We start from the raw sequence: 10787 nt of genomic DNA, 5'->3' as shown, positions 1-10787 counted from the left end.
CAGTATTGATACTTTATAGTGAAACATACAACCATTTTGACCTCCATAACATTAATCAGCGGAGGTTAATAAGTTACACCTGTTGAAGTAAACAGTATCATACTAATATTATAAATGCGAAAGTTTAGATGGATGCATGTTTGTTAGAGTTTGTAGCCTAAATTTCTGAAAAGATTTCGATGAAATTTGGTATAGATGTAGAGGATAGTCTGGAAGAACACGTAGGCTACTCAGTTTTGTTTTTTTTTAATTCCATGCGGTCGGAGTCGCGGGCGAAAACTAGTCTAACTATAATTTTGAAGTAATACAGTTTAAGGAGTATGCGAAATAAACAAATGAACCACCACAATGTAGACTGCTTCGTGAGTTTACATTAATGAAACATTCACGCAAAAATATAGACATCTCTTTCTATATCTTCAATTACAATGAAGACATCAATATGTTATTGTTTAGGTGGAAACACAACTTTAAGTTTGCGAAACAAGGATAACGATACCTGACGTAACCCACACCTAGTTTTTTAATCGCTATAATTACTTGGACAGTTGGTTGAACATCTCACGAATGAATTTTATTCATTTACATTTCGTTACTATGTATTTTGCTACAGTTTGAGTTGCACGGTTACTTAAATAATAAGAAAATGTTTCATTCCTTTGTAGTGATTTTTGTCTTCGGTAAGTAATCTATTAGTCTAACAAATATTAATTAGTAGTTTTCGCCCGCGACTCTGTCCGCGTGGAATTAAAAAAAAAAAACAAAAGTAAGCCTACATGTTCTTTCAGACTATTCTCTATGTCTGTGCCAAATTTCATCAAAATCCGTTTAGCCATTTAGGCTACAAACTCTAGCAAACATCCATCCATTTAAACTTTCGTATTTATAATGTTAGTAAGAAATCATTAACTCAGTTAACTAAGGATGGTTTGAGGTGTTTTATGAATATTAAAACTTTTGCATACTTATAGCATGTTATCAATGTTTAAATTCATATTTCTTTATTACAGTACTACTGATTTTTACTCCAGACAATGTAGAGACAAAACTTCAATTAAGATCAAGTGAAATAAGACGAAGTAACATGACAAAGGTTAGTAATTAAAGGCTGAAATACGCGGATTACTTCAAGTATATTAATTTCTTTTGATTCTGTTTGATGAAATAGTATTTTTGCATGATCCGTGTGGGCACATCTTTGACTAAACACCCACAACTATTGTGCGATTGTCGATTGTTTTGCAGCCAATTCAACTGTTTAGTTGCACAACGTAAAGTAGTGTCTCCATATAAGTTAATAGAAATCAAATATAGACCAAACAGTCATGAGACAGTTTAGTCATAGTTGTCTGCACGCTTTGTTACCTAAATTATCTGTCACAGTTAACTGTCGTTGAGAAAGAAACCAATCGTCTATACAAGATATTGAATGAAACACGTGAGTTCCGTCTTTTAAGGTCTGATAATTCTTGTGAACAATTGGACCCTAAAATGCCGAACTTTAGGACACCGGGACGAAGGATTAGTGAAGTTAGTAAGTAGTTTTATTGTAAGTTTTCGTAGTTTGATTACAATGTTTGTTACACTACAGTATAGTTGTGTCATAAACCAGTCCGCTTCTCGTATACATAAATAATTTATTATACAAGTTGCCGAGCGGACGCTTGTTAGGAATTTCCGTAGCGCAAAAATTCTCGGCGAGTCAATGCATAATCATATTTATGCAGACGGTAACAGACACTACGTATTGTATTGAAAAATCTTATCAATGAAATTTAAATATGAAATACTAGCTGTTGCTCGCGACTTTGTTTGCGTGAAAATAAAAAATGTAGCCTATGTTACTCAGTGATAACGTAGCTTTTTAATGGTGTAAGAACTTTTGAAATGGGCCCAGTAGTTTTAGAGTTATTTTGATACATACAAAAAAAAATACAAATCTTTCCTCTTTATAACATTAGCATAGATGGATTCCTATTATAAAAAGTAGTAGATATAATTTGTATCCATTACAAAACATTGTTTCATTACATTTTGTGTATTTATACTTTTTTCAGAATGCTTGGAACTGTTGTGGCAAATTCGATTCTATGACGAACTGCTGATAAGAACTGTACGTTGTGAGTACTTCAGTTCATGGAAGTCTAAGTTATAGTGGTTTTTGTCATAGTTATAAAGAAACAGCAGAGAAAGAATTCGTGAACCGTATTTGAGAACGAACCTATAGGTTCCTATACCTAATTGTCCGAAGGGTTCGACCTCGATTGCACACCATCCGAAACGGGAATTTCAAAAATGCTTAATAACCAAAATTAGTCTCTATCGCGTCTGTATCAACAGAGAAGTAATAACAAGGTTGTTAAAATAACAAAAAACTCTTCGTAATAATGTTCTGTTTTAGGTGGACCTACATTTGGGGATATATTGGATTTGAGAGTAATCTTTGGAGGGGATGACGCGGAGCCAGGAGATTTCCCACATATGGTGCGTGACATTTATTTAAACCAGAGTTTATGTTTCTGTACAATGCTCGTCATATGCCTAATCTTTTCTCTATGAAGGGCTAGCATATGCACTGCACCTATCTCTATCAACAGTCGTAATCTAAATTCACTCCTACAGTTTGATTAAAATAGGTATCAAATGTCACGATACAAATTTGGTTAAATAATGCAACAGAAACTCTAAATTAAACACATATGACCGTAAAGATTCTGTGAGTCTGATTAGTCTGATCTAATTGGTCTTTGAGTAACAATTCAATGCAGGGTGCCGTTGGATGGAAGGCGGTAAGGGGGACGTGGATCTTCAAATGCGGCAGCACTCTCATAAGCGACAAGTTTTTACTGACGGCAGCACACTGCACGCGCGCGGCTCGTACAGACACCAAGATAGCAGACCCCGTACCGAAGATAGTGAGACTTGGAGAAACTAATATTTTAGATGAGGTGATTTAACTAGTTTTTACAATAACAGTTACATTAAGAGTTAACCAGAGGATCTGCATTAACCTTCAACTCTTCGTATTTCTTTTGTAAAATCCAAAAAATCAAGGAAAGTTTGAGGAGTTTAGATTGAATTTCTTATTTCTGCAATGTCCGTCAATCTTACTTTTTATTAATATTATAAATGCGAAAGTTTATATAGATGATTGGATCGGTGTTTATTAGAGTTTGCAGCCTAAACGACTGAACGGATCACGATGAAATTTGGCGTAGATGTAGAGGATAATCTACAAGAACATACGGGCCACTCGCCTTTGGTTTTTTTTTAAATTCCACGTTGTCGGAGTCGCTGGCGAAAGCTATTTATAAAATAAATAGAGTTGTTATTCAATTGATTCTTTTACAGAATGAAAGCGGTGGTATTCCCATGGATGTTGAAATTTCAAGGTTGATTGTCCACGAGAACTATCGTTCGCCAAGCAAATATTTTGACATTGCTCTCATAGAACTAGAAGAGTCAGTTCTTTTTACTATGAAAGGTCATCCTGCGTGTCTTTTTACAAATAACGTGGATGATATAGATGGCACCGCTTTCATCACCGGCTGGGGACTTATTGAAGCAGGTAAAGAGGTAATTTATATAAAGAAACATTTAATCCTTGAAGTTTTATAGATTATTTTAGATCACACGTAGTCTCGCAGATTTTTCTAAATTGAATCTGGTAAGACATTTATTGGATTTTTACTACGTAAATAAAAAATAAATGACTTGAAAAGTTAGATTTTGATAAAAAATAGTTTAGCCTTTCTTAGCTAGTCTACCAGATCATTCATTTTATGTTTATTGGTAATTCTTACGTATTACATTTTTGAAATTATATTTGCTGCTTGTTTTAACTCTTGCATTGCGTATTTTACTCGTAGAATATGCTTATTTCTAGATAGTGTCGATATAAATCCGAAGCTTCAAGTGGCGGTTGTCGACTTGGTGGATCACGAGCGTTGTGACAGCATGTTGAAGAGGAAACGTAATTACCGCTGGCGAGGACTGGCGCGACATCAGCTCTGCGCTGGAGTACTCAAAGGAGGCGTTGATACTTGTCAAGTATATATCTAAAGAGCAGTTTGTTTTTAAATAAAATAGCAATCCTCCACCTGGTCAATGAAACAGCGAAATGAGAGCTGTCTATTGGTATCTGCAATCATTGATGCCTTTCTTTGGCGACTGAGGAGAGGATGCAAAGGAAGAGGATTATTGCTCTTTTCCGAATCTCCCCTTCTCCGTTTAACCCAATTCCACTTTACCTTTCCCTTACCATTGTAGGTATGGCCGGAATTGAAAATGGACTAAAATAAAGCCTGTCGCACGCACGTAACAGCGGGTTTTAATTACCACTCTTGTATGTGGGTATATTACCCATCTCTTTCATCTTAACAAAACGGAAATTGTAACGTGATCTTGTGCAGGTTGAGTACCAATACGCCCAATTTTACTTGAACTATCCCTTAATGTTTACAGGGAGATTCAGGAGGTCCACTACAGATGGATATAGATATGCCGTTCCACTCGGACTGGTCGATGCACTTCGTTGCTGGGATCACGTCTTTTGGTTATGGATGCGCGCGCGCAAACACTCCCAGTGTCTATATCAAAGTATCAAGCTTTATTGATTGGATCGAGAGTATTGTTTGGGAGGATGAAGATGTTAATGAATAAAATGATGATGTAAGTTACGTTAGTACCTTTGTACAGTAAACCTTGGGTTTGCTGCCAAGTTGTAGTGAAAATAGGGTCTAAGTAAAACCGCCTGATGTTTTGTATTTTGAATTTAATTTACTATTAAATCTAACAATGTCGTCTTTTTATTTTACTTTTCCTACTAAAATAAACTAAAAGAATTTTTAATTTTTTATAAATTGTAGTTGGGATTAAATCTGATCTTTAATAAATTAAATTATTTGCATAGTAATGTTTTTAGATGAGTTTCATGTTAGTGAGAAAATTGCAAATTTGTTCATTAAAATGTATATTACGAAGAAAATGTTTAGCATTAAAAAGTACGTCTAAATTAAAGGTCAGTGAACGTACTTATTACTAACTATGACAAACTTTATTAAAAATTAAACTAATAAACAGTTACAATTAAAATCGACACTATCGCAAATTAGACATACAACTTCATTATAAAAACTTTAACATCAAGAATTTCCAATTAGCATGAAATGGTAATATATTATAATATAATATATATATAATAAGAATAAATTGTCCATTTTAAAAAAAAATATGAATCCATATCAACTGTTAAATTAAAAACAAATTGGGATTTCCTAAAAAAATTGGAATAACCAGTTAATATCACAGGAAACGATAATTATCAGTTTGTTTTGAATTATTTTAATAATGGTTGCTTTATAAACGAAATAAAACGGAATATCATTATCTTGTTTATTAGGTCATAAGGTACCATTTTATAAGCAAACGAATACTTTATGGGTTTCTCATAAAGGGAGGCCTCTTTTTCGCACGAATGGGTCGGCTAGCTCGGTACAATGTTACAACCATCAGAAGACAAGCGTGAAGTTGAAGCAATTCCGCGTTTCGTCTAAGTGTGATGTCGGAGGCTCGATTTTAGTCCGTTTTTCGTTCCACCCTTTTCTTACGAGGAGGAGGATTGGATGGGAAAGTGGATTTGAAGATGGAGGAAACGCATAGGAAGGGGAAATATCCTCTTTATGTGCATCTCCTCCGTCGATTTAGGGTAGGCAACGAATCTGCAATTGCGGATGTATATGGGCAGCAGTCGCTTCGTCAATTAAACGGATTTACGTGACCGATTGGTCGTTTGCTACCTTATTGTAAATAAAAAAGTTCTTTACTTTTTGTTTCAAATATGATCCTATCGCTGCCTACATTGTATAGTTCAGTCGTAGTTGTAGCGTTTAACTAACCTTGTGGATTGTCGAGTTAGTGCTAGTTAGCAGAAGTTTACAACAATACCTCCCGACTGAGAACACATGCAAGATTGATGTCCGAATCATAAAGGATGTTGAACCATTCAACATTTTCTTTAGACCCTATAAAGTTTCAGCAAGTTCTTGCATTGTAGAATCGCTAATTAATAGGCATTTCAGGCTGTCTTGAAAGCAATCATTATTAATAAGAGGAGAAGTTTGTAACGACGTAATGTGGCTATTTTGCTATAAGTGGAATACAGCGGATATGCACGACTGCACATGTACGTACATAAATAATAATGTATTTATGCCTATAATGCGCTGGAACCTAATTAAACGGGTATAAGCGTCTGCCAAAACACATTGTTAGTTTCTGAATAACAAGATAAGGTATTTCAGTGTCGTTTTTACCTGCTTATTTGAATTAAATATAACATGACATACAATGGTTTAATTTTCCTCTCTATGTAATATCCTAGCTGTTTCTCGCGACTTCGCCCACGTGAAATTAAAAAAGTAGTAAAAGTATAGTCTGTTACTCACTGATAACGTAGGTTGTTAATAGTGCAAGAATTTTTGATACCGTTACAGTGGTTTTTGATTTACTTCAAAACATACCTAAATCCAAAAATAAAAATCATTCCTCTTTATAATATTATAATAGACATAGATATAGATTTATGACATTTTTGTTCCGAACATCGCATAAATTTCCTTGTTGTTTCCTCTAGTTGACTAGACGTGGAACCGCACAGTCGTTATGAACTTCCCAGTGGTTTTACCGCTATTAGCTCTTAACGAGATTTCTAAAGCGCCTTTCTTTTTTAGCATTTTAGCGCTATACACAGGGTGATGTAAGACTAAAATTCCGAGACCTATAGCGTCTCTTTCTACTGCCCTGGGCGATCTCACAACGAGGTCATACCCTAACACTGACCCTAGAAACACACAAGGGAACAAATACCTAAATCAACTTCCTGTGACCCAGTCCTTATTCAACTTACGTAGGATTCGCACATGTTTTTTCCTTAACATCTCAGTCGTAATTTCCTTCTTTATCACTTTTCATTCTCCATTTTTCTTCGCACGACAACTCCTATAGGTGTATCCTCACATTTACAATTATATTCATACTAATTTGCGTATATCATAAATGTAATCGACTTTCAATTGGGCTTTAAATTATTACATACAAATAAAACTAATAAATTGAACGAATTTTTGTTTGATAGTAGGTAACATTATAAGGTTAAATATCAGAGGGGAACTGGTTTGTCGGTGCGTCACTTTATCGCCATTAATTATTGTGGCGTCTACTGTGACGCATGTGTTTATATACTACATTACTTTATTAATAAATAATAGTTGTTTAAAATGTTTACAAAATGTTATATATCGCATATATTTTTATTAACGTTACTCGGTATGTTTATGTTAGTTGTTTATTACTTAATAAGTGTTAATTCTTTTAATTACGTGTCAATAATTCCTGTGTAAAACCGGACTGCAATTCCTGTTGATTATTTTTGTTTTTACTATATCGTTCTACGTTTGCGTTGAACGTGAAAGTTCATTTATCTAATCACTAACTTTTATACAAACAAAAGTAAGTAGCCTATGTTCTTCCGGACTATCCTCTACATCTATGCCAAATTTCATTGAGATCCGTTCAGTCTTTTAGGCCACAGCTCAACATTCACATTTAATATAAGAAATAAGATTATTATTATTCTTCAGCAGCACTCGCATGTGGTCAATACGTCAACAATCTAACTCCCAAGCAGCGATCAAGAATTAGACCTAATTACAAAGATGAGACGAGTAACGTAAGTAAATATTTGACTATTAGGTGCCCACAGAATTAAAAAAAGAACCTATGCGCACGTCAGACTGTAATACTTGTCTGTCCCTTCCATTTTGATCCGCTCAAATAAATAGGACTTTTACATTTACTTTAACCGTTCTGAGGTTGCGTGATAATAAACATTCAAACAGTAGAGTTCGTTAGTATATTAAAGATTGATGTATGTATTTAAATATATGTAAACTGGGTTACGTCCATGAAATTAAAAAAAAAGTAAATCACCTATGTTTTCTTCCAGACCATCTTCTACATCTATGACAATTCATCTAGATCCATTTAGCAGTTTAGGCTACAAACATCTATCCATCTAAACTTTTGTTTTTATAATATTAGTAGGAAGTAAGATAATAATTGTCCAGGTGTCACTTTGTCAAGTGATTCTCCACTTGTACCATTTTCCTCTTTCAAGATCCTTTGAGATTTGTACGTGTAGCTTCTTTTTCCATTTAAACATTTACCTTCTTTTATTTAGTGATCATTTTCAGGGTTTAAATAAACTGTCATCTTTGTGTATCGTTACAGTTAACTTCGGCGGATTTAATCAACTTAAAATCGCGGGATCTGTTCAGAATTATACATCGAAGGATGGAGAATAGAGATCTCGAAGTCGATCCTTGCGAGACCCCGACTTTTGTGATGCCCGACTTCCAAAGTCCTGGTCTACGTCTCAGTGATGTCAGTAAGTATGGCATTTCTCGTCAGTGAAGATTCTGATTCTCCTAATAAAAGGGTATTCATTATTAGTCAGGCACGTTTGCCCCACTGGTTTCTTCATCAATGTCTTTGCATACACGTTTTGTTTTATATGGCGGGGTATACGACAAAGAAGTCACTTTAATTCCCTGAAGCAAAGCGATCGCTGTCCATAGACATCCGAAATTGTAGATGCGTTGCTCACCCTTTATTAACGAAGAAAGAGACGCACATAAAGATACTATTTCCCCTTCCTATGCATCTCCTCTACCATAAAATCCACTTTCCCTTCCCATCCTTTACTAATAAGAATAGGATGGGAAGAGAAAGTCTATGAGCCGGTATCATTTTATTCAATGTATGAAGATAATTATTACTATTAGATCTTAATAAGATGTTAAGAAATCTGTTTTTTTAATTTCCAGAATGCTTAGAAAACTTATGGAAAATACGTTACTACGATGAAGCATTGATAAGTGCAGCGTACTGTAAGTTAATTCTTTAGATCATAAGACAAATTATAACAATTACTGATTCTATACTAACTTTCCGTTCATGTTTTCTCAAATCTCAATCAACTGAATTCACGGGATTGAGGTAACAAGTCACGCAAGCCAGTTGTTTTACTGCCGTAAATCGCATCCGCGTGGTTCTGGGAATGTACACTTAGCCTTATCAATCATTGTTTTAACGTCCATGACTGTTTTAATTATCACTCGTGCACAAGCTTTGCCGATGGCCTCATTAAGCGCAGATCGCGGTCATTGTTAGTAGGAGTACGAATCATCGGCAAACTTATACTCGACTAATATACTTAACAGGACATTACCAGCTGCATTGAAATTCACTTAATGTACGAAAGTTTTTCAGTGTCAGTAAGATAAATCGACATTAAGAAAAAAATAAAAACTATAAAATATTCATTCTTGACACATTCTTTAAAAGTACTTGACACGATTAGATGTATGTGTGTATAGACTAGATTTCGCTGGCGAATTCGCCTGCGTGAAATAAAAAATCTTCTTCCTAACTAACCTCTATATCTATGCCAAATTTTATCGAGATTCGTTTAGGCTACAAACTGTAGCAGACTTCCATCTATCCATTCTTTCTCATTTATAACATTAGTAAGGTGGAGGAGCGTCAGAAGTGTGCAAGTATTTTGTCAATAGACACAAGCCCACTCTTCAGGGTTACGCTCAAGATTTTTATCCATAATTAACATATATTTTTTTTAAGGTACTAATAACAGCAAATCGTCAGGAGTGTACAGTATAGTTACTGCGGTCGCTGGCGGACTAGATGGCATTGCTGGGGAATTCCCTCATATGGTATATACTTACTGTTACTAACTTCATCCTATTCAGTGTTGTCCAGTAGCTTGTAGTCTATGACACTCACGTTCTTAAAAGAAAACCGCAATAGTCAGGTTTCTCATCTTGTAGTAGACAAGAATATGATAAAATTTAATTATGGGATTTTTCTAACGAACGAGAGGCCACAAGAATTCGAAAATGTATGTCGTTTCTTGTTGAAATTGTTACCTTTAATCAACAGAGAAGGAGATTTGTATACCTATGCTCTCAACTCTCGACAAACCTTACTCCCCTTTCCATCTCAAATTAAGCGTATTTGGTACAATTTAATATAGTTATGCATTTGGAGTTCGATTGCAAATCGTATTTCCTTTGTAGGGTGCAATAGGTTGGCAGACAGTAAGGGATTCTTGGTTGTTCATGTGTGAAGGAGCGCTGGTGAGCGAGAAGTTCATGGTGACAGCTGCCCACTGCTCGCAATTGCCCAAGCCCCACGTAAGGGTCGATGACCTCACCCCGAAGATTGTTCGTTTAGGGGAAGTCAATATTTCTGATGAGGTACGATATATGCTCTTTGTTTAAAGCATCTATACGTATTGTTCTGAAATTTGTGAATACAAAGACCGAGAGACATGGATGTTCATTTCGTAATAGTAATTTCTGCAATGACAACTAACGAAGATTTACATTTAATTTATTCGCTAAGATTTACAAAAATATGTTTAACTAGCTGCTGCCCTCGACTTCGTCTGCGTGGTATTAGAAGACATACGAACTATATAAATAACAAAAAGCTACGTATCTCTCGGGAAACGGACATTTCTCGGGGATGATCCTTATCCCATGTGTACTCTAGACTTTGTTTTATATCTGTGTCAAATTTCAATAAGATATGTTGAACCGTTGCAGAATGATCGAGTAAACATTAAAAAAGTAAATTAATGAATCCCACGGGAACCGTAACTATTCCTGGGATAAAATGTAGCCTATGTGTTCTTCCAGACTATGCTC

The 10787-nt window shown here is 35.1% G+C and overlaps 2 protein-coding genes across 3 annotated transcripts in view; both read left to right on the top strand.

Moving 5' to 3' along the window:
• The first annotated feature begins 577 nt into the window (after window positions 1-577).
• On the top strand, window positions 578-4784 carry LOC106111569 (trypsin 5G1-like). The gene is made up of 9 exons (XM_013293697.1): window positions 578-680; window positions 1011-1093; window positions 1384-1534; window positions 2058-2120; window positions 2402-2484; window positions 2769-2948; window positions 3352-3568; window positions 3887-4050; window positions 4465-4784. Exons 1-9 carry the CDS (start codon window positions 647-649, stop codon window positions 4660-4662), a joined length of 1173 nt encoding a protein of 390 aa, XP_013149151.1. The 5' UTR covers window positions 578-646; the 3' UTR covers window positions 4663-4784.
• A 2406-nt stretch (window positions 4785-7190) lies between these two features.
• LOC106111589 (coagulation factor IX-like) overlaps window positions 7191-10787 on the top strand; it is a 6160-nt gene continuing 2563 nt past the window's right edge. The window contains exons 1-6 of one of the 2 annotated variants that reach the window (XM_013293719.1): window positions 7191-7326; window positions 7641-7729; window positions 8290-8446; window positions 8886-8948; window positions 9700-9791; window positions 10155-10334. In XM_013293719.1, the coding sequence (XP_013149173.1) occupies window positions 7278-7326; window positions 7641-7729; window positions 8290-8446; window positions 8886-8948; window positions 9700-9791; window positions 10155-10334 (630 nt within the window). In that variant the 5' untranslated portion in view covers window positions 7191-7277. The remainder of the gene's footprint in view (window positions 7327-7640; window positions 7730-8289; window positions 8447-8885; window positions 8949-9699; window positions 9792-10154; window positions 10335-10787) is intronic. The other variant, XM_013293720.1, reaches the window with a different exon arrangement.

Source organism: Papilio polytes, unplaced genomic scaffold, assembly GCF_000836215.1.
Source record: "Papilio polytes unplaced genomic scaffold, Ppol_1.0 DF824158.1, whole genome shotgun sequence".
In the NCBI taxonomy this organism is placed as follows: Eukaryota; Metazoa; Arthropoda; class Insecta; order Lepidoptera; family Papilionidae; genus Papilio; species Papilio polytes.
The sequence above is the reverse complement of the archived record's forward strand: the minus strand, read 5'-3'. Positions and strand labels throughout refer to the sequence as shown.